This window comes from Bison bison, unplaced genomic scaffold, assembly GCF_000754665.1.
Source record: "Bison bison bison isolate TAMUID 2011002044 unplaced genomic scaffold, Bison_UMD1.0 scf7180017864375, whole genome shotgun sequence".
NCBI lineage: Eukaryota > Metazoa > Chordata > Mammalia > Artiodactyla > Bovidae > Bison > Bison bison.
Window position 1 is genome coordinate 5,290,566 of NW_011494947.1, and position 25,537 is coordinate 5,316,102.

The window sequence follows — 25,537 nt, forward strand, 5'->3', positions numbered from 1 at the left end:
CCGCCACCTGGCCGCTCTTAGTGCAGAAGCAGCTCCATCCCCAGTCCCATCCTCCCAACAAGTGAGCTCCCAGCCCTCGTTTTTTAACTTCTGCCAGGCGTCTGTCGGTGAGGACCCTGGTGGGGGGAGGGTTGTCCTACGGGTGCCCATCCCCAGGGACAAGAGGTGATGAGGCGCCTTGGCACTTCCCGATCAGGCCCTCCACTGCTCTGGCAGCATCCCGCCTTCTGGTTGCTTCTCCTTGCATGACTGTGACCCCTGCACTCCCACGCCTCTGTGTTCACTCCCTCAGAGGCTGCCCAATGACAACCACTGAAGGGCATGACCCCAAACCTGGCACCCGAGGCCTCCAGAAATGGTTTTCCCGTGCCCTGCTGCCTGCACGTATGCAGGGTGAGACTGCCAGCCCTTCTCAAACTTCCCCTTTCTTTTCCAGGGTCATGCTTCCACTCATCCCAACTGTCCACACAAAATGCCCCCAGCTCCTCATCGGTCTACGGAAATCCCGACCTGTCCTTGGCTCAGATGCCGCCTCTGCTCTGAAGCCGGGCTTGCTCCTCTCTGGACGCCCAGGCCCGTGGCCTGCACTGCCCCAAGGCACTGGTCCCGCAGGCCTACGCTGCAGGTGTGCACAGCTCGGATGTACATTATGCCAGTACACATCCTACCTGCCCGCCTGGGTCAGGGGCTTCCAAGGACAGAGGCTGTGTCTTCAGGTTAAGCCCCCAACCTAGCACTTAGCACACAGCAGGTAAATGACGAGTGAATGACTCGATCAATCTGAGGACTGTGTCCTTTGGAGAATTATTCTCCTTGTATTTTATCTTACCCTGAAATGTCTTTTTCAAAGAGTGTATTTGTTTTTTTTTTTTTTTGAGTGTATTTGTTTTAAGGCAGATTCTTTACCATCTGAGTCACCAGGGAAGACCCTTTTTAAGGTTAGAAAGAGATAAAAAACTGAAGGAAATCTGGCTTACAGTTACATGGGGGTTTGTGCTTGGTTATATAACTGAATATATGTATTCCATGCCCTTTTCTGCATGTATTAGTATAGTTCACATTAAAAATTTAGAAAATAACAAAAACATTGGAAAATAGTCAATGTGAGATGCTCAGATCTTGACCCTCTGGAGACAACTGCCAGAAAATGGGAAGGCCAGAGGAAGTTCCTCACTTGGGGGGGGGTCACCGAAGGCAGCCTGGGGTGCAGCCTTACCCCCGGTACCGCACGGCTGGGTACTCCTTCAGGGTGGCGCACAGAGTTGCGATCTGCTCCGCCAGGCGCTCCAGGATCGGATTCTTCATCTGAGCCTTGTGGGGACTGTAGAAGCTTTGGAAAGAGTCAGCAGAGTCCAAGGAATACACCTGAAAAAGGGGAAATATATATATGTATATACACAACGACAGAGGAGCCTGGCGTGCTGCAGTTCATGGGGTCGCAAAGAGCTGGATATGACGCAGCGACTGAACAACAACAACATATATATATGTATATATATAAAAACATATATATATATATATATTTCCAGAATGGTGTTCCCTCCAAGCCTTGTAGTGAGGCTACAGAACAAGTGTTCATTTATTCTACAAATAAAGCTGGGCATCTGCTGGGTGCCAGGCCTTGTGTACTGGGAACTGCTGGTGGCCAAACCATTACTGTCCTCAGGAGCATGCAGTCTTGCAGGAGAAGGCAGATGAGTAAACAGTGAACAAAATGAAAAGTCAATCTTACGGTATGTGGGAAATGGTTAAGTGTATGAGAACAGAAGAAGCAGAGAAAGAATGCCCGACGGCTGGACAGGGAGGACAGGAGGCCTCCTTGAGGAGGGGACATTTGAGTGAGGGCTTGAAGGAGGTGCAGTTTCTTCCCAGGGGGCTCCCTGAGGAGGGGCTGGTCAAGCCAAGGCCCTGAGGCAGGCATGCCTGTGTCTGATGACTGATGAGGAGCCCGAGAGAGAGCAGGGGAGGGGTCTTGTCAGACCACACCGGCCATCCATTGTAAGTTTAAATAAAAGAGGGACAAGCTAGAAATTGTGCTGTGACTGTGGCAAACAAAGGAGCTTTGTGTGGATTTAATAATTTCCTATCCTCAAAGTAGTTCTTAGTATTTTTCTCTTTTATCCTTTTTGGAAGGTTTTGGAGGTTTAAAATTTCCTCTTAAACCAGCAGGCTACCAGCCATCAGTATTCTCTCAGAAGAATCTCTTGATGTGAACTACCCTCATCTTGAAAACCCGAGGTTAAAAAAAAAAATTATCACTTTTCATGGCTACCCACTCCAGTATTCTTGTCTGGGAAATCTCACGGACAGAGGAGCCTGGTGGACTAGTCCACGGGGTCATTAAGAGTTGGGCACAATTTAGCAACTAAACAAAAAAATATGTGCACATGTGACATACAATAAACCAAACATAAAAAGACAAAAACAGATGAAATACAATATGGTTGAATATGCTCAAGTTGTATTTTGTTCAATCCAGGTGGTGACAGGGCTCACTGAGAGGAAAAAAAAATTCCTGCCCTTGGCTGAGAATAGGCTTTAGGCCAAGTGAGAAGGGAAGGAGACTGTCTTTTGAAAATATTCACACTTTATTTTTTTCCATGTCTTCTTATCTAAGAATTCGTCACTCTCTGGCATCTATTATTAGAAGCTGATCCATAAAGCCCTGATATGCCACAACCATCTCTTACCTCTACAAAACGCACAGAAGTTGTGCTATTTTTTGCTTTTTGACGAGGAGGAGGCATTTTAACAAATCTTGAAATACTATGGCATAAATTTTGTACATTCTCTCACAATCAGCTTCACTTTTACTGGTTTAACGACTTTTTTTTTCCCCAAGGGGAGCAGTTTCAGCACGTGAAGCGTTAACAGCGGCTCGTGACGAAGGCTACCATCTGTTCCTCAACACGTGACAACTGAGGTTATCTCTACATAAAAACAGCCTCCTTTGCAGCAGATGGGTGTTGTCTGATCCCTTCCCCTCCTCTCCTCCCAGCTCCTTCTGGACTGGCTGCTTTTTACTTATTCAAGGAGTCAGCCAATAGGCGTGAACACTGAGTGAGGATGAAATGAACACCAAGAAGGACATTATGGCTGCAAAAAGTCCGAAATAACTGGAGAGTAAGAGTGAAGCATCGTGGGCAGACCCTCTAAGGACGACTGTTTCCATTACATACACATCCACTCATAAGACATCATTGAGTAATTCCTTCCCCAACTCTCTTTACTGCACCCCTGCCCCACCCTCTCTGACTTGGCTGGAGTTCCTGAGAGAATAACCAGGATGCAGGCATTCTCTGCCCGTCTCCTCGCAGGCTCACCTGGGATTCATATGGGAGAAATGCAATGTTGATTTCCGTCAGAGTCTTGATGACTTTGGCTGCTCGAGATTTTACCAGCTCGTTAAACAGGGCATCTGGACAAGCTGCCAGGATGACAAAGACGGTAGGGTTTCCTGTCCGCTCGCTGGTTCGTTTCAACATTTGCACACGTCTGGTGAATTCTTTATTATTAGGATTTTTAAAAGGCAAATAGGAAGTCCATCCCATCCTACAACCTACAGCCTCTAGGGTATAAAAGGAATACAAAACCACCTAGGAGGCCCTCCATGTAGAACAAAGAAACAACTGGCAATAAAGACTGAGATATTGAGAGCTGATTTAAAAACCCACTTTCCGATATTAACCAGAGGAAGAAAAAGAACCAGGAGAGGTCTAGAGGGGATCAGGAAAAGGTCTATAACATAAACGAACACCCCACACGTGAGATACTTAGGAAAAATCAAATAAGAAAGATGAAATCATTGGGCAATGTGATGCAGACACTTCCGCAGGCCTTCTAAGGAACTCAGCTGCACAGGAGACCCACTTGGTGGGGGAACCACAGTTTCTCATGACTCTCCTGGGCCAAACAAACAGCTTCAGGTCCCTAGAAACGTGTTACTGGTTTATTATTACTAATGCCATCTACCTGCTTCCTTTGCCACCCATCTTCAGAGCGTATAAAACTGTTCTCTGCAAGACCCTTTTCCCATTTTCTCAATGGTGAGTTTTGTGGGGTTTTCACCAGAGAGAACATGGGGTGAACTGTTATTTTCACGCACTCAAGCTGTCCAGCCCTATTCATCTCTTTTTGTCGTTAACAAAGACTGACCAAGATGCTCCTGCGCTAGGTACCATGCACAAAACCTTCAAAAAGCAAGAAAATGGATCCTAGGACAATGATAAATTCTACCTAATACAAACACCACCAGGTCAGACTGTCTTTGTATCAACAGTTGAAAAGTAGGTGGAAATGCAATGCAGTTTATAGCGATGTCTGGAAGGCTATCCTGTGAGCACCAAGGCTGGCACTGGGAAATTCTTCTTGGCATTAAACACGCTAGCCCTTAGAAGAGGGGCTTTTTTTTTTAATCAGGAAGGACTGCATGACCTAGTAGGTTTTGTATTTGTAGGCGTTTGTTTTTCTCTCTTACACAATTTGTCTTTTGAAGAGAAAGTGAAAGATCAGGACAAATGTGGGAACAGTTCATTTCTTTGCTATTGGCCTGACTTGGTTTGGGGTCAGTCTGGCTGTGCAGGAATGCTAGCCTAAAAGGCCGGGTGGCAGGTGACAGCCATACTCACAGTCAGTGAAGAAGACATGTGCAGCCCGGTACTTGGCGGTTGGCGGGTCCTTAAAGTCACTGATGAGAGAGTGGACGGACTGTGGAGAGGGAAAAAGGGAACTGACTCCGATTCTAGGAGCAAATGGGACCCACATCTGAACAGAGTCAAACCCACGCTGGTTTCGTGCTGCATGCACAAGACAGCAAGGGATTTCTGATTATAATTCAACTCATGTTCAGCCGTAACTGAGTTCTGAGGACGTGAGGATTATCTCAGAGTTTACACTAACAAAAGCCTCTCTAGCTCATTCCAGAATGACAGCAGCCGTTCTCTGCAGCCACCATAACTTGGGTTCCTAAGAAGAGACCCACAAAAGAGCAAAGTGCTCAGAAATCTGCTAGGAGACTCATTGCGATGGAGTCCTGGCAATTTAGTTGCATCTGCAGAAACTCACACATAAGCCAGTTTTTTTTTTTTTAATGAAATGAAAACTGGGGGGAATTTACATAGATCAGCTAAGACAGCTAGCAACCAAGAGCAAGGAGGTGGGCATTGTTTAGATGCTGATTTGAACCAACCACCCAAAATGGTAAGACAAGTAAATCTAAACTCTACTGGATATTGATAAAATAAATCTGGGAATTTCCTGGCGGTCCAGTGGTTAGGACTCAGTGCTTCAACCACAGGGGGCCCAGATTAGGGAACTGAAGTCCTGTAAGCCATGACGGTGCAGCACCCCCCAAAAAAGACAGAAAGAAAGGAGAAAAGAAATCTGAAAGTGTAAAATACCCAAGTTCTGGAGGTGGATCACTAGATAACGTGATCTCCTACCTAGAAAGGAGTAAATGACGTTGGCCCGGCCTGGCTTTCTACAGCAAGCTTAATGCACTCTTCATTATTCACCAGCCCCCTCCTTCCCTGCTTGTGGATTGCACGCTTAAACAGAGCAGTGTGTTAAATGCCTGCTTAACCCAGAAATGTCAGACACGGTGCCACACAGACACCAAGCCAGCACGTGTTTGACCTCAGCTCTCCTGGGAGGGTTTACCTTCTCAGAGGGAGTGATGAGATACACAGCCTCCAGGCTGGGGAGCGGCTCTCTGCGCTTGTTGATGTCTTCCACAACTAGACAACAAAACAGCAGCCCGCGATGAATAAGAGAACAGCACTGGTGATCATGAAACTAGAAGCCACAGAGAGGCCACCTTCCGGCTGGCGCGACAAAAATCAACAGAGTAGGGAGGAGACTCAACGCCCCTTCCTCAGAGTGACCACATTTCTGTGTCTCACTACGCTCAAGGTGGTAGAAAACCCAAAACCTCATCACATGAAACCCCTCCCACTTCCCATTTCAGTTCAAGGAAATTCCTCGATCTGTTCTGATTGAAAATGGAAACTGCTATCTCATTCTGTCAAGAACAGACTTTTGCCTCTTCCTTCAGGTTTTTTTTCCCTCATCTGTCCTAGATAATCCCAGTTCCTTTAGAATTTCCATGTTGGGTTTGTTTTTCAACAATTGGATCGTTTTATCATTTTCCTCTATCAGATGAAGACATTCCAAACATACTCTCTGGATTAAGACTATTTCTGTCAATAGTTCAAAAACTAAACAGCAAATTCTGCTTGAAGCAAACCATGGGTGTCTGATTTGCTGGTTTCTTTTACAGAATGTCAGCGAGGGGAAAGACAACCTTCTGGGAAAGGGATCATCTCACTAGTCACCTGATAAAGCTCAGGACGCATCCTCTATGCTACACTGTCCTCTGGTCCAGAGCCAGCAGGAAATCTAATGGTGCTCTTCTTCCTATGAAGGTGATGTCAGCAAATAAAAGTATCCCTTTAGAAGTATCCCTGTAACACTTACAAAGACTTTACACCCTGGATAATATTCAAATTAAATACCAAAATTTCTCAACCATCTGTGTTATCAGGGGTTATAGATTTTTTTTTAATTTGTTTTTTAATTGGAGGAAAATTACTTTACAGTGTGTGTTTGTTTCTGCTGTACAACAAGGCTCATAGATTTTTGAATTTCATATGCCAGTAATACCTCCCCCCAAATATTTTAGGGGGGTGGTCAACACAGGCTTGCAAAATTTTAAATTTTGCCAAGTAAGGACATTTAAAAAAAAACAAAACTTCTGTGATAGGGAAGAGTATGTGTGTAGGAGGGGAGAGGTGAACCCTTATCTACTACAGGATAATGTCTAACATGATGAATCCAAAGATGATCGTATAAGCATTTACTTAGAAATACCAAAAGATAACCAGAAGAAAAAGCAGAGGGGCTGCCTCTGGGGTGAGGCACCCTGGGGGATAGGGGAGGAGGAGGGAGAGCAGGGCGGTGCTTTCTTCCTTTCTAGAAGCTCATAAGCTACATTTGGCTTTTTTCCTATATTTGCATTTTTTGCTTTGATAAAGAAAAAAAAAGTTTTAGAAGTTCAATGAAGAAAATAACTTTGCAAGCTCAAAACAGGGGCAAGCCAGGTCTTGGACCACTGAAGGACAAAAAGTCACACCAAAAATTCCATACTCCCATTTACAGGACTATGGCTTTTGGTGACAGATAAACTAGATTTGGAAATGTATCTTTATTTTTTTCTTTTCTTTTTTTTTTTAATTTTTTTTTTTTTGTAGAAATGTGTTTTTAAAAATAAAGGAGTCACATCCCAGGTGTGGTGGTAGCCCACATATTGTTTTATATGTATATAGATAGATAGATAGATAGATATCTATCGATCGGAGCTGCATTGTAAGAGATATGTTTCACTCAACGTTTTTTAGGAGGAAAACAAAGGTTAACTTCCTTGTTTGAAATAATACCTCAAAATAGATTGCTTTTCTATCAGTGCTGTTTCACAGATTAAAATACATGATGTCTCCTGAAAGGAGCCCCCAGGTAAGACCTGAGCTGCTCACAAATGTGAAAAAGAGCTTGGGACGGAAGCCAGGAGGGCTGCATCCTAGTCTCAGGTATGGTGCTGCCCAGGGACCTTGAGCAGGGGATTTATCTTATTTCAAAAGCCTATTATTGTGAAATTCTAACACACACTCCAAAGGGTGGATTAAACATAAATATACACATAATTGCACAAGCACCACCCCATCAGGAAGCAGAACACATCAGCGCTGCAGAAGTGCCCCCCCTTTTCTCCCTTCCCTCGTCATCCACACCTCTCCTTTCCCCTCAAATAGAACCACCATGGTGACACGAATGGCGATCACTTCTCTTACAGTTAAGACTCACTTATCCCTACATTTCAAAGCAGTATGGCTTAGCTCTGCCTGTTTTAGGATATTATGTAAATTAAAGCACATTGTTAAGGACTCTTTCATATCTTGTTTCTTTTGCTCAACACTGTTTATCAGATTCATTCCCATTTTGGAATGAGCGAGTAGGTAATACTCTTCCTTTTCTTCGCTATGTAACATTCTGCTGTGTGACTGTCCCACGATTTATGGTACCATTCTACTCCTCATGGACCTTTTGGTTGTGCCCACTTTGGGGCTACTATGAGCAATGACCTGTGAGCCTCCTGGGCACACATGCCTGAGTTGTCTAGAACACACATTTAACCGCAGACATGCTGGCTTACAGGACCTGCATGCCTCAACTCTCCTAGATACCTCCCAGGTTTTTGAAAGTAGCTGTACCGACTCATCATATCAGAGTTCCCTTTCTCCTATATCCTATCACTTGGCATTATCGTAGTGTAAACACTCCAATCTGAATACAGAGCAGTATCTCACTCTGATTTTAACTGCATTCCCCTGACCACTAACGAAGGTGGGCAAGTTTTCATGTATTTACTGGCCATTTGGATTTCATCCTTTGCTAGGTGCCACTTTTTTCCCGTTGGCTGGCCTGCCTTTTTTCTTAACTGAGCCTTCCTTTTGGCATCCTTTCACAGATACCTAACGGGCACCTAACACTGGATTGGAACCTAGGGATTTGGTGATGAACAAGAAAGCCTGGGGTCTAAAGTCAAGCAAGACAATAACGAACAGGGAGGAGAACACCCTACAACACTCACTTGTTATCCCCTCGGTCATGATGTCCGTCATCTTACAGCAGGAGGAGAGCATCCTCATGCTCAGCTGGTCCACCACCAGCACCTGGAAGCAAAGGGAACAGTTCACACCTAGAAGCAAAGGAAACAGTTCACACTGGAAGCAAAGGGAACAGTTCACACCCGGAAGCAAAGGGAATGGTTCACACCTAGAAGCAAAGGGAATAGTTCACACCCGGAAGCAAAGGGAACAGTTCACACCTAGAAGCAAAGGAAACAGTTCACACTGGAAGCAAAGGGAACAGTTCACACCCGGAAGCAAAGGGAACGGTTCACACCTAGAAGCAAAGGGAATAGTTCACACTGGAAGCAAAGGGAACAGTTCACACCTAGATGCAAAGGGAACAGTTCATAACCTGGAGGGCACCTGCTGTGACGCTTGCCTCCCCACAGTGGACCACATCAGACTTCAGGTAGAGCCCAGAAACAGAATTCTGAGTAATCGAGGTTTCCTAGGGGCCAGAAGTTTGCCAAGATACACACTAACCTTTATTTCCCTACCAAACCTAAGCTTCTAGAAGAGTCTGCTCTCACTAACATGACTTGATTTTTCAAACTTAAAAAAATTAAAGTTTTTTGATGACAAAGAAAATAATTACTCATAAAAATGCAAAAGAAAAAGAAAAAACTTTCATACGCGGCACCCACACTCAGAGCAATCCCGACTTTTTCAGTGCATAAACTTTCTCTTTAGGGGAGAATGAACACTCGTGCCACCCTGATGGATAGAAGGCGAGGTCTCTGTTGCAGACATCATCGGGATGGACTGGCACATGTGCTGTCCAGGAGTAAACTCTACCTCAGTCTAGAAAAGAAGGATAGGAACATGCCATCCTGGTTGAAAAGCATTATACCTGCAGCTCTTCAGCAACCCTTTCCCATCTCCATCTGACCCACAGTGGAGAGAGGAAGCTAAAATAAGGTTATTTTCTCTTCTCCTTCAAAGATATAAAGCCAGGCAACAGGAGCTAGAAAAATGTGGGCCCCAAAGCATTTTGCTGTAGCACGAGGACCAATCAGGTTTCATTTCATGAGGCAGCTTCCCCAAGATTAGTTTAAAATTTTCATATCCACACGTCTGTTACTGACGGGAAGGGTGAGAGAGAAAGGCAGGCAGAAAGAGTTCCCACCTACTGGCCTCCCATCCTGGGTGTGAAGATGGACGCTCTAGCTAAAACATGATCTCATGTTTATGAGGTTATGTTTATGAGGTTAGGGTAAGACTTTAAAAGCTTCCTGGTGCCAAGCTGTTCCAAGGCCCAATGAACTTGAGGCTCCAGACTGCAGAAAAACTCGGGGGCAAGAATGGTTAGCCCTTCGACAACACACGCAGAAGTTCGAGTGTGCCCTCCTGGTCACTCCAATGCCTAGTCCCAGATGATCAGAGGGTCCTTCAAACTCTGACTTCCTGGATGGAGGACAGCACGATTCTGACTTGTATCATCCACTCCCAGGACTGAGGTCATAATCAGTTAGATTGACTTAAATATTTGTTTCAGGTACACAACAGTTTCCAGCATTGCTCTCAATGTTAAATGAACAAACAAGCTGACTTGGTTTGTCTTGTGTAGCTACAGACAGACAGGAATAGGCCAGATGAGGGCTTTTCAGACCGTTGCATGGGCTCCAGGAGAGGCTTTAGGGCCACCGGAGGGGCAAGAAGGGTCCCCTCCTGTTTCCCATAGCAAGTAGAATAATTCCACCCTCTGCTTTAATCAATGGGTTCCAGGTAAGATCCTGTTTGAATTAAAGGGTTCCACTGCTAGAATGCCCCACCAGGTGGTCTTAAAGATAAGCTTCCTGATCCAGAGATTTCCTAACCAGGATCATATACATAGAAGGCACAGCAGATTACCTTTTGAAAGTTCAGAAGCTTTTTTGTATTCTCTGGATGCAGCAAAGGTCCTCATTTCTCCCCTGCATGCCTCTCCCCAATGCCACCCCATTCGTATTCTTCCCCATGAACTCACCTTCAAGGTCATTCATTGTGCTCTTCCACTTACCTTCCATTCTCCCTTCTTTTTCACCTTCTTTATCACATCATGCATGATCTCTAAAAAGGAGAAAAAAAGGAAGGAAGCAGGGAGGGAAGACAGGAGGGAGGGAGGGAAGGAAGGAGGAGAAAAAATTTAATGTAATTTCAAGGACTTCCAACCCCTGCCTATGAGACAAGGTCATCTTCCCTCCATAGACCTTGTTCTCCTGGGTCATGCAATTCAACCAATCTGTCTACTGGGCCATAATCAATCCACCATAAAGACAGTTCTCTTCCTGTGTCCTCGATTCACTGGTTCTCAGATTTTCTGGTCTCAGGACCCCTTTACATTCTTAAAAATTGAGGACCCCACAGAGTGTTTGTGTATATGCATAAATATCTATTGACATTTGCTGTATCAGAAGTTAAACTGAGAAATTTTAAAAAATGTATTAATTCAATTACAATAACAAACCCATTCTATGGTAACATAGTTGCATGCCATTAAAATGCTATATATATTTTCCATAATAAAACAATTTACTGAGGATACTGGCATTGTGGTACATTTTTGCAACACTTCTCAATGTCTGTTTTCATAGAAGACAGCTGGGTTCTCCTAGCTGCTTCTGCAATTTATGAAATATATAGCATTTGGGAAACTCCACTGTGTGTTTGCAACAGAATAAGAGCAAAGAGGCAGATAACATTTTAGCATTATTATGAAGGTAGTTTTGACCTCAAATTCCTGAAGGGTCTAGTGTTTCAGAATCACGCTTTAAGACGAATGAGTAAAATTCTGTGACAATGCCCAGGCCACATAAGCTACCTGCCTAAGCTCCAAAAACAGGTGTGAAGAGCAGTTGTGATATCCTTCCAGTTCTAAGCACATCTTTGGGATGCTCTCAAATCCCGAAACAACATTTTTGTAAGCCACAGTTTCTGTAATGCCATACCACACCCAAGTCTACCTGGCCATGGAAGATTCACAGGAAACAGCGCTTTGCTACTCTTTTCAAACCCAGATCACTCACAGGCCTAGAAGGAGTCAGAGGCTAAGAACTGTCATTAGCAACTGTGCTTCAAACATTTAGCTCATTCTCCAAAGCACGATAGTCCCCTAACTCTGCTTCTATCTCCAGTTATCTGATATATCATAAAAGTATTCTAAAAATTTTCAGAGCTTTTTACTTGATTATAAAAACCCACATAATTATTGCAGTAAACTTGGAAAACACAGAAAAGTATAAAGAGGAAAACACCAGTTTTCCTTTTTTTCCAGTTATTCCTTGCATGCTATAAAAAAATCAAAAAGAAAAATTATTTGTAATCTTGCCAACCTGAAATGCATAATTGACAGTTTCCTACTCTCTTTTCCCATGAACTTTTACACAGCTGATAACATGCTGTATATATAATCTCATATTATGCTTTTTTTCTCATTACAAAAACTCATTTCTCCATGTTAATAAAAATGCTTCCTAGGATCTTAAATGCCTGCATAGTACTCCCTAATCTAGTCAACAATTTCTCAACAGTCATTCAGATTATTTCCCATGGTTCAGTGTGGTGAAAAACTGGGAACAAATATATCCAATAAGCCAGGGGTTACGTTAATTAGGTTACATTTGTGCAATGGATACTATGTGCCTACTAGAAATAATGATCTGGAAAATACACACTCCTTTACTCAGTATCACTGTTTACTGGTCCCTGGACCCAGCACCAGGGATGAACAGCAGCAGACACGTCTCCTTTGGAGTTTATAGGCTAGTGGCAGAAGCAGGCAAGACAGAAGGTCGATCGCAGCTTCTCCTCACAAATGCTCTGAGGCAAACAGATAAGGGCAGCAGTAGAAAAGAAAAATCCTAGTGTGGGGAGCTACCTTTAAGAGGGGGTCATACAAATGTATGGATACCAAGGAGGAAAGCTGGGGATGGGATGAATTGGGAGATTGGGACCCACATATATATATACTATTGACACTATGTATGAAAAAGATAACCATTGAGAACCTAAAAAAGAGAGAGAGAGATACAGGAGGGATCAGGATTAAAAAACAAACAAAAAAAAACCCAGGGGGAAAAAAGGCGGGGGTGGGGGTGGTGTGTGTGGTACTTCCCTGGCTGTCTAGTGGTTAGGATTCCATGCTCCCACTGCAGGGGGTGCAGGTTTGACTCCTGGTTGGGGAATGAAGATCCTGCACGACAAGGCAAAAAAAAAAAGGGGAGGGTGGGGTCCTGCTTGGCCTCTTTGAGGTAGACCCCAGTCCCTCAGAAGGAGCAGGGGGAGGCACAAAGGCTGGAGGTGGAAAAAGGAAAAAGAAGTTGACAGCTTCTTGGAACTAAAGCTGGTAGGAGCTGAGGCTGGAGGCCAGATCATGAGGGACCTTGACGGGAGTCTGATTTTCTCTGAAGGGCACTGGAAAGCCACGAAGGGCAGGGACGTCACCTGCTGTATTGCGGGAGATGAGACTGGAGCGGGGGCGGGGCGAGAACTGAAGCAAGAGTACAGTCGGGACACCTTCCCAAGGGCCCATCCATGGCTGCTGGCAGTGGAGATGAGGAGGATTGATGTGGACCATTTTTAAAGCCTTTATTGAATTTGTTACAACATTGCTTCCATTTTATGTCTTTGGTTTTTTGGATGCGAGACAAGTGGGATCTTAGCTCCCAGACCAGGGATGGAACCCACAACCCCTGCATTGGGAGGTGAAGTCTTAACCACTGGGCCACCAGGCAACTCCCAAGAAGTGGGTGAATTTCCTTTTATTTGGAGGTAAAGCCAATAGGGCTTGCTGCTGAATTGGGTGTATGGGAAAATAAAGATAAGAAACACAAAACTCCTAGCTTTTTCATTTAAATAAAGAAATTTACGTAGACACAAAATATTTAGAGGGAGAAGAGAATTGATCTGTTGGAGAATACGCAGAGTCCTTTTTTGACTAAAGACTGAGATGACTAAGATGTCTGAGGTGGAGATACAGGGTAGGGGAAGCTTGAAAGATTGACCTTTAGCCACAGTTTAAAATCTGGGTGTTATTATCAATTAATGGTATGAGGAAAGGTTGGAGAAAGTCCCAAACTCTTGGCCTTTCCTGGGAGCTCAGTGGTGAAGAATCTACCTGCCGATGCAGAAGATTTGGGTTCAATCCCTGGGTCAGGAGAAGGAAATGGCAACCCATTCCCATACTCTTGTCAGGGGGTGCAGAGTCGGACATGACTTAGTGACTAAACACCACCAACAATAAATATGCTGAGCTTTTGATAAATTCTACTGAATTATTTTCCAAAAGCACAATTTACGCTCTCATCAGTGCTCTGACTGGCTCTCCAAAATAATGTACTATTAATAACTGATAAAACATATCTTGAGTTTTGTTTACAAATGTAACAGTGGAAGAGGGTATTATTACACTATCTTTTTTGTATTAATAGGTTTTTTTTGTTTTCCTGCTACACAAAATTAATTTAAATTCAAGTCACCTTTTGATAGGTGAAGGCAGAGATATAATCAGAAAATCAGAACAAGGATCACAAGCCCTAAAGACTGAGAATACACTCTGGGTTCAAGCCTTCTTGCCTGGTGATTCCTGTTCTGAAATTCTCAGGGCCTGTATTTGTTGTATTGTTGTCAGTCAGTTCTAATCCTGCCCTACATTTTTCTAATCCAATACCAAAAAGGAAACAAGGATTAGAGCCCATTTTAGCATTAAGAATCAAGTAGGTTGGGCTACTTCCTCACAAATAATCCCTGGCAATCACATTTCAACTCCCTTAGAAGTCCTCTTTGTGTGGAGAGAAACAATAAAGCTGGTCCAGCCAGAGGGTCCTATTTCTGCATTCCAAACCACGTGATTTCCAGGCAAACTGTCTGCTTCACCACCACCTGGCCTGAGCATTTGGCACATAAGACACCAGGGCAGTATTCTTGGCTGGGAAATCCCATGGACAGAGGAGCCTGACGGGCTACAGTTCATGTGGTAGTAAAGAGTCAGACATGACTTAGTGATTAAATAACCTCAACGCTAGAGCAGCTTTAACTTCTGCATAATTGTGAGAATCATGGCCCTAGTTACTCCTTGAAGAAAAGCTATGACCAACCTAGACAGCATATTAAAAAGCAGACACATTACTTTGCCAACAAAGGTCCATCTAGTCAAAGCTATGGTTTTTCCAGTAGTCATGTATGGATGTGAGAGTTGGACTACAAAGAAAGCTGAGCGCCGAAGAACTGATGCTTTTGAAGTGTGGTGTTGGAGAAGACTCTAGAGAGTCTCTTGGACTACAAGGAGATCCAACCAGTCCATCCTAAAGACTCATTGGAAGGACTGATGCTGAAGCTGAAGCTCCAATACTTTGCCCACCTGATTCGAAGAGCCAGCCCATTAGAAAAGACCCTGATGCTGGGAATGATGGAAGGCAGGAGGAGAAGGGGATGACAGAGGATGAGGTGGTTGGATGGCATCACCCATGCAATGGACATGAGTTTGAGCAAGCTCCAGGAGACGGTGAAGGACAGGGAAGCCTGTTGTGCTGCAGTCCATGGGGTCACAAAGAGTCGGACATGACTGAGTGACTGAACAACAAGGCTAGTTACTCAGGCAGACGTCACTCCCACCCTCATGACCAAGAAAAAAATGCCTAAAGCAGCCATGTGCTATGCTGTGCTTAGTCACTTAGTCACGTCTGACTCTCTGTGACCCCATGGACTGCAGCCTGCCAGGCTCCTCTATGGGGATTCTCCAGGGAAGAATACTGGAGTGGGTTGCCATGCCCTACTCCAGGGGATCTCTCCAACCCAGGTCTCCCTCATTGTGGGCAGATTCTTTACCAGCTGACCCACCAGGGAAGCCCAAGAATACTGGAGTGGGTAGCCTTATCCTTGTCCAGTGGATCTTCTTGACCCAGGAATCAAACTGGGGTCCCCTCTGCATTCCAGGTGGATTCTTTACCAGCTGAGCTATCAGGCAAGCCCAAAGCAGCCATACTCCAATGCAAATTAATTTTAAAAAAAGAAAGAGAAAATGCCAAGGGAAGCACTAAAATTAGACAGACCAGGGAAACTCCAGGTTCAGGCATTTGTTAGCTGTGGACCTTGAGCAAGTATAAAATTTTTTTAGGTTTCAGCTTTCTCATCTACAAAATTATAATACTCTAATGACCTGTTGTGAGGGTTAACGAGACAATATGCCTGGGAAGGTATCTGGCAGGTCTGAGGCACAGAACAAAAGGCATCACGTCACCATAAAAATATGTTATTTATACAGACAATAAAATAAGAAAATTATAACATTTCACTTCCACCAATCAAGGTTTTTAATATAAAAATCCTATAAAAATAAATATATATTTAAAATATAGTTTAAAATAATCACCAAAATATTTAGATATCAAACTCTACATGTATTTCAGCAGAAACTTCTAAACTTCCTTGACCCACAATAAACATGTGAATATGCTTTGGAATAATGGCACCAATATATATAAATCTTAAATGCTAATATAGAATTGAACAGGAGAAGCCTTATACCACTTCTAAGGAAAGAGACGGTGACCTCTGCTTATCCAGGAAGAGATGCATTAATGCTGAAGCACAAGTCAGAGGCCCCAGACAGTAAGATATATCATGTCACAACAGGGACACTGGGCTGAATTTGGAAGCTGCCATTACTTAACACTGTTCTGAGAATTCCCTTAGACAAGAAAACAAAACAAGGTAAGAAGGACACAGAGTTATCTGCCTGCAGAAATCATGGGAATCAACTAAAAAACTAGTAGAAACATTAAAACCTTTAGGAAGGTTGTTGTTGTTTAGTTGCTAAGTTGTGTCCGACTTTTTGCAACCCTATGAACTGTAGCCCACCAGGCTCCTCTGTCCATGGGATTTCCCAGGCAAGAATACTGGAGTGGGTTGCCATTTCCTACTCCAGGGGATGTTCCTGACCCAAGGACTGAAACCAGATGTCCTGCATTGGCAGGCGGATTCTTTACCACAGAGCCACCAGATAGGTCGCATATACAAAATAAACACATAAAAACCAAGAGGGCTTGCACGTGGCAACAATAACCAGACTCCAGGAAGGCAGCTCCACTGTTTCCTAGCGCACATGGGCTGGGAATCCACGCCCTGTCAAGTCTACTCCACCTGCTGCCGGTAATTCTGCTCTCAAGCAACAGCAAGTCTGTTCCTCTTTCCCCGACGGCACTTCAGATATCTAAGGACGGCAACCAAGACTCTCCAACTGTCTTGCTCTGGGCTGAAGATCCTCCCAGCTAAACAAGCGTATCTTCCCAGGTAGACTAAGTTAAGGTTCCACAAAACAGAAAGAAATGGTTCAAATACTTGAAAACAAGCCTTCCTGGTACTCTCAAGTTCCTTCTCTTAGGAAGACCCAGGCACACAGAAACTGTTGGCAACTAATTACAAACCTCTTTAATTTTTTAAAAAAAATATTTACTTGGCTGCGCCAGGTCTTATTTGCAGCATGCAGGTTCTTTAATTACAGCATGTGGGATCTAGTTTCTGGAACAAAGATCGAACCCAGGCCCCCTGCACTGGGAGCATGAAGTCTTAACCACTGGACCATCAGGGAAGTCCCCAAATCTCTCTAATTTTTTTGTCTTTATGATGTTTTAAATAACATAGAAGCAGCACATTCTTGATGAAAAATTAACAATAGAGAGATGAATAGCTACAAAGTGACATTCTCCTCCTCACCCCTACTCCTGAGGGGAAACAAACATCCATGGTTTAGGGAATGCTCTTTCAGATCCTTTGCCAGGCACATTCAGGCAAGCACGGGGCTCTAACAAATAAATCCATGGCTCCTTGGCACAGGCCTGGGAGGTAAAACAACTTTCAACAATTCTACTTTTTTGCTGGGTAGGAACACTTCTACTGGAAAGAGTTTTAGAGACCATCTAAGGACAGAGTCATTTTGGGATTCAGATGCTCCTGTGAAACACAGCCATAGGGAGTGGGCAAGGCCACCAACTGGTCACTCCAGAGGGAAGCAGGTCTCTGGATCCCCATCCAAATGCTCTTCCCACTCCACATACTGTCTCAGGGGCCAGCAAGGACTGGACTCCGCACTGGAACCCGGCGTGCTTTTCTTTGTTATACTGCAGTGATCACCCTGACAGAGTAAAGCGAACTGACGCAGATGGGTTTTGGAGCCAGATGGTTAAAGTTCACATCCCTGCTGCGCCTCCACTTACTAGACTTGGGACAAGTGACTCAATCTGTGTCACAGTTTCCACATCTATAAAATGGGGATGACCACACATGCCTCATAGAGCTACTGTAAATGATTTGATGTGTGTGAGGCACTTAGTTCAGTCTTAAAATGGTCCTCAGCACTGTCAGCTACCGCCAGCACCATCAGCATCTTTTAAAGGTATCTGACTTTCCTAATAAGGGAGAATCCAGTGATTTCTAATTGGTTTCTTATTGCTTCCCCGTGCAGTTTGTGACACGTCTTCTGTTCTCCAGTTTGTTTCTCTCCATTCAATGATGATGGCTTATTGAACATTTCCAATGTGCCAGACATCATTCCAGGCATTGGAAAAAATCATGATGAACAAGCGAAACAAGATTCCTTCCCGTAAGGTGCTTCCATCTGGTGTGGAGAGGAGAGACAGCCAATACACACAGGAGATAAGATCATTCTAGAGAGTGGTGAGTGCTAGGGGAAATTGTATCTTTTTATAATTTTATTTATTTATTTTTACTTGGCTGTGCTGGGTCTTCATTGCTTTGCTTGGATTTGCTCTAGTTGTGAGTGGGGGCGACTCTTCATTGTGGCGTGTGGGCTTCTCATTGCGGTGGCTTCTCTTGTTGCGGAGAGGCCCTAGGCTCGCAGGCTTCCGTAGCTGCAGCTCGTGGGCCTTTGTTGCTCCACAGCATGTGGAATCTTCCCAAACCGAAGATCGAACCCATCTTCCCCTGCATTGGCAGGCAGACTCTTATCCACTTCACCATGAGGGAAATCCAGGGAGGAAATTTTAAAGGTTAAAGAACTAGAGTGTGATGAGGGTTGGGGAGAGAAGGTCCTCTGAGGGGGTAACGAGGAAGGATCAACCTAGTGAAGATGTCAGGGGGAGAGTTCTCCAGGCACAGGAAGAGCAGGTGAGATGTCCCCAGTCCGGGTCAAGGATGGGACGGACTAGGTACAGAGGGACTAGCAAGCTCGGTAGGGGAGACAGTAGCCCAAGGTGGTTGAGAAAGCAGCAAGTGCTCACCAACGATTCCGTAAGTCACTCGCTGTATCCGGCTTCTTGAACACTAGGCTTCACTTACTCCCCTTCAAACGTGACGATGCCCTCCCTCTCCCTGCATCCTCCCTCTGCCTGTCTCTGGCATCTGGCATAAAATAATGATTTAGCATATGCCTGCAGGATGAATGAACCCCCTGAATGGCACAGCAGAGCAGTGCTTGCTGGGAGTGAAGGAGCAGTTCTGTTTAAGGCTGAGGAAGGTGAGCCCCAGGGCCACCACTCTCCTGACAGCTCCCCAGGAGGTCTAAGGAGTACAGACTCCCTTTCTGGGGTAAAGAAAGTGTTTGAAAATGGCTTGTGATGATGGAGGCACAATGGTGCAAATTTACTAAAAGCCACTGAACTGTACCTTTTAAGTGGGTGAATGGTATAGTATGTGAATTGTATCTCAAGAAAGCTATTTTTAAAAAATCATCAGAGGGACTTCCCTGGTGGTCCAGTGGTTAGGAATCTGCCTTCCGACGCAGGGAACGGTGCAGGTTTGATCCCAGGCTGGAGAACTAAGATCCCACATGCTGCAAGGTAACTAAGCCTGCTTGCCACAGCTACTGAGCCTGAGAGCTGCAAAGAAAGATCCCAAAAGTGCAACTAAGACCTAACGCAGCCAAATAAATAAATATTTCTTAAAAAGTCATCAGCGAATTTTAGGGGAAAACTTTAAACTCAAATAACAAATGCAGGTTTGCTTAATATGGAACTGTTCCATAGCGTCTTCACCTGTAGACAGGTACCCTGGCATACTTCTGTAAGCCATGTTATCTAAAATTATAGCCAATTATAATTCGTATCTGAATTGTACTTTGCAGAAGCGAGAGAGACCAAATTAGAGACCTCAAATTGTCAGGCACAGGGCAAGAACTGGGTCCTGCTCCCTATTAACTCAGGGCATGTGTGCTAAGTCGCTTCAGTCGTGTCCAACTCTTCATGACCCTATGGACTGTAGCCTGCCAGGCTCCTCTCTCCATGGGATTCTCCAGGCAAGGATACTTGAGAGAGTAGCCATGCCCTTCTCCAGGAAATCTTCCCAACCCAGGGATCAAACCCATGGCTCTTTTGTCTTGTGCATTGGCAGGCGGGTTCTTTACCTCGGAGCCCCCTGGGAAGCCCCCCTATTAACTGCTGAATGACACCTGCTTGATCTGAGAATATTCCTGCTGAAGTCTGCTTTTTGGGTGGCAGGAAGGGGAGAGAAGGGAGGAGGCCCTAAGCATTAGAGGGGGTGGAGATTGGTGAATGAGGGAGTGGCTGCGTTGCTCTGGTAAGCACTAGGCCAGATGTTACAAAAGACGCACATGTTCAAAGCTTGGGCTGCTGCCAGTATCTGAGGGGAGCGTGTGATGATAAATGCCTGCTTTCCGAGAAACCAAATCCTAACCTCACACCTGTAAAGATGCTGGACAGTGTTACAGGAATGACTGCTTTCTCTTTCACAAGAAATCCTCATTTTCTATCTCCCTCCCCATCCCTCTTTAATAAGGTTTAGAGTCAAACAGTTAAGGGGCTAGAAGGTTTCTAACACACAGCTTCATGGACCTTAGAATTTTGATTGGTAGAAAGAAAATCTCAAACTGGGGACAAAAGAGGTAGAGAATAGGAGTTTCCGGCCACACTGTAGATACCATGGTCACTTCCCCTTAGCTCCAACCAGAGCTAGTTTCTTCTTCCTAAGGTTGCCTGCACCGTGGATAAAAGGAGCTGTGAAGTTACCAGATATACTCGGAAAAATCAAAGTGGGATTCCAAACGATTCATCTCGTCTTCAAATCAATAGCTTAAGATAGTCAATACTATTTGTTTATATTAATATGTTGAAACAAAAAGACCAAAGACAAAAAGAAAAATGGCAATTAATCTTCCAGGACAGAAAGCACTACCATTTCTCTTAAGTATTGTTTTCTGTTTTATGTCTAAAGTATCTTTATTCTGACTGCACCGGCTCTTAGTTGTGGCGCTGGGGATCTAGTTTCCTGACCAGGGATGGAACCGGGGCCCCCTGCATTGGGAGCTCGGAGTCTTAGCCGCTGGACCACCAGGGAAGTCTCATAAGTAGTGTGGAATAAGGCTGTTTTAAAAGAAAAGACTCAAGAATGAGGGCCAATTTTTGTACAAGATAGTGATAAGCATGAAATTATTTGGGAAGGATTCTATATTTAAGAAAGAAAGAGAACGCACATTGCCCTCATGCGTTACCAACAGCAGCAGACCTCAACGATTAATATTCCATTTCATCTGCCAGCCTGTATCTGTTCCTCTATAAAACACCTTGTCCTCTATCTTTACAGACTGCAAGAATTCTTCCTTGAACTGCAGGGATAGAGAATAATAGATATTTATCTTGATCCTGGCAGGAATCCAAGATGCGGCAAGTATCTTAAATTGGTAGATATAGCATTTAATGGCTCTGAATCACATTTCTTGACTTAAATGGGAGTTACCCTAAGGATTCAAGGGTTAGGAAAAATATACTTTGGAAAAAAGGGGAGAAGAGTGTTTCATATCATCCCAGAAACTCAGAGCAGACAACAGTCTAGTCTAGTGGTTCTCAACGTGGAATGATTTGCCCCCAAGGGGACACCCAGCAACGTCTGGAGGTGCTTTTGATAGTCATGACTGGAGGGTGCTGGGGCACTAGTGGGGCTTCCCAGGTGGTGCTGTGGCAAAGAATCTGCTTGCCAATGCAGGAGGCATGGGTTCGATCCCTGGTTTGGGAAGATTCCTGAGAGAAGGAAATGGAAACCGCTTCAGTATTCTTGCCTGGAAAGTCCCATGGACAGAGGAGCCTGGCGGGCTACAGTCCATGAGATCACACAAAGTCAGACACGACCAACTGACTGAGCACGCACACCTATGGGCATTGAGTGGGGAGGGACCAGGGACGCTGCTAAATATCCCACAACGCACAGGCTCATACAGCCCAAGATGTCAATAGTATCGAGGCTGAGAAACCCTAATCTAGTCCATTTTACAAAGACACCGAACCAGAGAGCAATCGAGTGACTTCTCCATGGCAGCAGTGGTAGAAAGTGGTAGAGATCATCTTACTTCCAAAGTCTGAGACTTTGACCAGCTCTAGGATTTAATGTGTCACAGATCTTCAGGTCTCAGATATTTAAAAATGTGTAATCTCACAGACAGACAAGGCCACAAGTGCAGTGCTGCCAGTGGATAGGTGTCCAACGGACAGAAGACAAAAGCCTTGGGGGGAAGCTTCCAGAAGGCAGGAAGTGCTCCCCCCACCCACACCACCCAACACACACAAAGGCCTAGTTTCGGGAGGGCTGCTACCTTCTCCCAAATCCAGGGGCTGCTTACAAGACGATACCAGAAGAAAACACCCTGCTGGACCTGGGCTCAGGCTCACGCACAGGAAGAGTGTGGAGCCCGGAAGAGAAGAAACACTGAAAATCCAGACGAGATGGCTGAGTTTGTGCAAAATTTTCACCAAACAGGCAGACTGGGCGACCTCCTCCAGTCAGTCTTCCATACTCTATAGAGAACAGAATCTGCTTCTTACGTTTTCAACTGGTTTATTAGTTCTGCAATCCCATTTTTTTAAAAAATAATTTTAAAACTTTATTTACTTTTGGCTGTGTTGGGTCTTTGTTACTGTGTGTGGGTTTTTCTCCAGCTGCGTTATCTGGGGCTACTCTCCAGCTGCGGTGCGCCAGCTTCTCGCTGCAGGGGCTTCTCTTGTTGCAGAGCACGGGCTCTAGACCACAGACTATAGTTGTGGCGCTCAGGCCCAGCTGCTCCAAGGCATGTGGGATGTTCCCAGACCAGGGATCGAACCTGCATCTCCTTCACTGGCAGGTGGATTCTTTACCACCAAGCCACCAAAGAAGCTCCAGTCCCACTATTCTTTGTTTTCTGTTTCCTCGGCCCGCTTTCCATTTTACTCTGCTGTTTCACATTACCTCCCATTTGAACTCTTGGTTCATTATTTTTATGTTTGAGGGTGATTTAATTTTCCTTATACCTGTCTTCTTCCAGAATAAATTATTTACCTGAGTATTTATGCCACAATTCTGTCATTTTTCCATATCAAATGTTTACAAAGTTCCTGTGTAGAGTTTTTTTTTTTTTCTTTTTTGTTCAAATCACCTAGACTCTCCAGAGGCGATTCTCTCTCACTGTCTACTTGTACCAAAATGCACAGGTGGGCTATCTTTGCCCCCTCCTCATTTACCGAGGCATGATTTGAAGACTGCCTTCAGAATATGAGTTGTTTCCACATTGGGCCAGCACCCTTTGCCCAGTCTTCCACTAGGGGATCAGTAGGGGAGAGATGACTGGTGAAATTTGTCTCTCCAAACTGTAATTCAGCAAAATATTCTGGGCCAAAGACCACTCCATTGAGGGTGTATACTGGGGTCCAAGAGGGGATACCCAGTACCAGAAACAACGACTTTACACTTCACTTGATTTCCTGCTTCACAGTGAACTAATGAGTTAATTCAGCATGAAATTCTGGATTTGGAGTGTCCCAAATTTTTAAAAATTTATTTTTAATTGGAGGATATCTGCTTTACAATGTTTCGCTGGTTCCTGCTGTATAACAGTGTGAATCAGCCATAAGTACACATATATCCCTCCCTCTTGAACCTCCTTCCCATCCCCTCCCCCAGCCCACCCCTCAAGGTCATCACAGAGCACTGGGATGAGTTCTCTGTTACAAAGCAACCTCCCACTAGCTAGGTAACACACGGTTAACACAGGCTAGTAGTATATACGTTTCAATGCTACTCTCTCAACTCATCCCACCCTCTCCTTCCCCCACGGTGGCCCGTGGGCCAAATTCAGCCTGCTGCTTCTTAGCTTAGACCTTAAGCTAATAATGGCCTTTACAATTTTAAAGGGGTAGAGGGAAAAGAAGCAGCAGCAGAGATCACAGATGAGCCACAAAAAATGAAATATTTAAACACACAGCCCTTTATAGAAAAAGCTTCCTGACCCTGCTCTTGCACAATGGATAAGAACAGACAAGTATCAAGGCAAATTTCTATGAAAGTCCAGAACACCAGGACAGAGTAAAAGTTTCAGAGGAGACAATACGGGACACGTACAAAAGATCAGGAAGTCAATGACTTCAAAAGCACCTTAAAGGCAACAATGAAAATTAAGATGACAGTGGAGGCAAGTTTCCAAAAGTCTAAAGGCAAACAATTTCCAATGTAGGATTCTATGCTCCTCTGAACCATCAGATAAAATAAATATTTTCAGACATCAGATTAAAATAGGTATTTTCAGACATGCAAGGTGATGAATTCTTTCAACTTTTTTGAAAATGTTTACCTTGATTTGTTGCTGAGGGATATATTCTCTGGGTATAAAATTCTAGATTAATATTTTGTATTTTTCAGTCCTTCAAAAATACTCCTCTTCTGTCTTCTAGGTTACATTGATTCTGACGAGAAATATGCTGCCATCTTTATCGCTCTTCTGCACACAATGTGTCTTTGCTCTCTGGCTAATCAAACTTTTTATTATTATTATTACTGCTTTTAAGCAATTTGGTGTATGGTGTGCTGTGGTGTAGATCTCTTCACATTGCTTATGGCTGACATTCACTGAACCTCTTACATCTGAAAGTTCATATCTCTCATCAAATTTGGAAAATGTTCAGCTAAGACTTCTTCAATGATTATCTCTGATCCTCCCATTCTTTTCATCTTTATATGTATTAGACTCCTTCACACTGTCTCCCATATTGTTGATACTCTCTTGCTTTAATTCCCTCGATCTTTTCTATGTTTTCCTTTGAATAGTTTCTGTTGATTTGACTTCAAGTACACTTATATTTTTTCTGCAATGTCTAACCTGTAACCTTAACTTTTAACAAAAAGCATTTGTGTAGAGAGATAAAAATAAAGATGGAAAGAGGTTAACAGCTGTGAAATCTAGGTAGAAGGTAGATGGGTAATCAGCATACTATTCTTTCAACTTTCCAGTATGTTGGAAATTCTTCTTAATAAGGATCTGGGGCAGAGGAAAAATGAGGATTCCTCTCTATGAGAAACTGACCAGATCTTGAAGTCTCAGTGAAAGCTTGACAAAGCTTATTACTCTAACTAGATTCATGGGGTCGCAAAGATTCAGACACGACTGAGCAACTGAACTGAACTGACTGAGAGTTTCAAAGTTCCTTAAAAGATAAGTAGGAAAAAGAGACAGAGACAATCCCATGATGCAATTAAAACATTTAAGTTCAATGTGATCCCCCCGGCAAGATTATGTGAGGTAAAGCAAATTTGAAAACTCTCAGTGACCACCTGATTGCCTCATCTTAAAATCCTGAAGCACTTTTATCCAAAACATGGTGAGGTCTGTTGACTGAGTAATTTTAAGCGGTTTGTCTCACAGTAGTCTATTGTTGAAAGCCTATAGTGTGAAACTCACATGGAGCAGAGGGAGTCTCTTGTTCAGCACTGTTTTATTTTCTTCAAATCCCTAGCAACTAGTACCAACAATACCCATGTGTCCAGGGACCAGGGAAAGGCCTCTCTCCTTTGCCTACTGGCTACACCAATGCTCAGGAAGATGGGTGAAAAAAATCCATGAGAGAAGAGGGTCAACAGGCTTTCTTCACCCTGTCACTCCCAGAGTA

At 44.1% G+C, this 25,537-nt stretch overlaps 1 protein-coding gene across 3 annotated transcripts in view; it reads right to left on the minus strand.

Annotated features, from left to right (window-relative positions):
• STXBP1 (syntaxin binding protein 1) overlaps positions 1-11,067 on the minus strand; it is a 38,697-nt gene extending 27,630 nt beyond the window's left edge. Inside the window, exons 1-6 of one of the 3 annotated variants that reach the window (XM_010856914.1) lie at positions 10,684-11,067; positions 8,645-8,726; positions 5,659-5,735; positions 4,629-4,707; positions 3,324-3,427; positions 1,217-1,365 (exon numbers count right to left, since the gene is read on the minus strand). In XM_010856914.1, coding sequence (XP_010855216.1) covers positions 1,217-1,365; positions 3,324-3,427; positions 4,629-4,707; positions 5,659-5,735; positions 8,645-8,726; positions 10,684-10,728 — 536 coding nt within the window. In that variant the 5' untranslated portion in view covers positions 10,729-11,067. The remainder of the gene's footprint in view (positions 1-1,216; positions 1,366-3,323; positions 3,428-4,628; positions 4,708-5,658; positions 5,736-8,644; positions 8,727-10,683) is intronic. The other 2 variants (XM_010856913.1, XM_010856912.1) reach the window with 2 other exon arrangements.
• Positions 11,068-25,537: the final 14,470 nt, after the last annotated feature.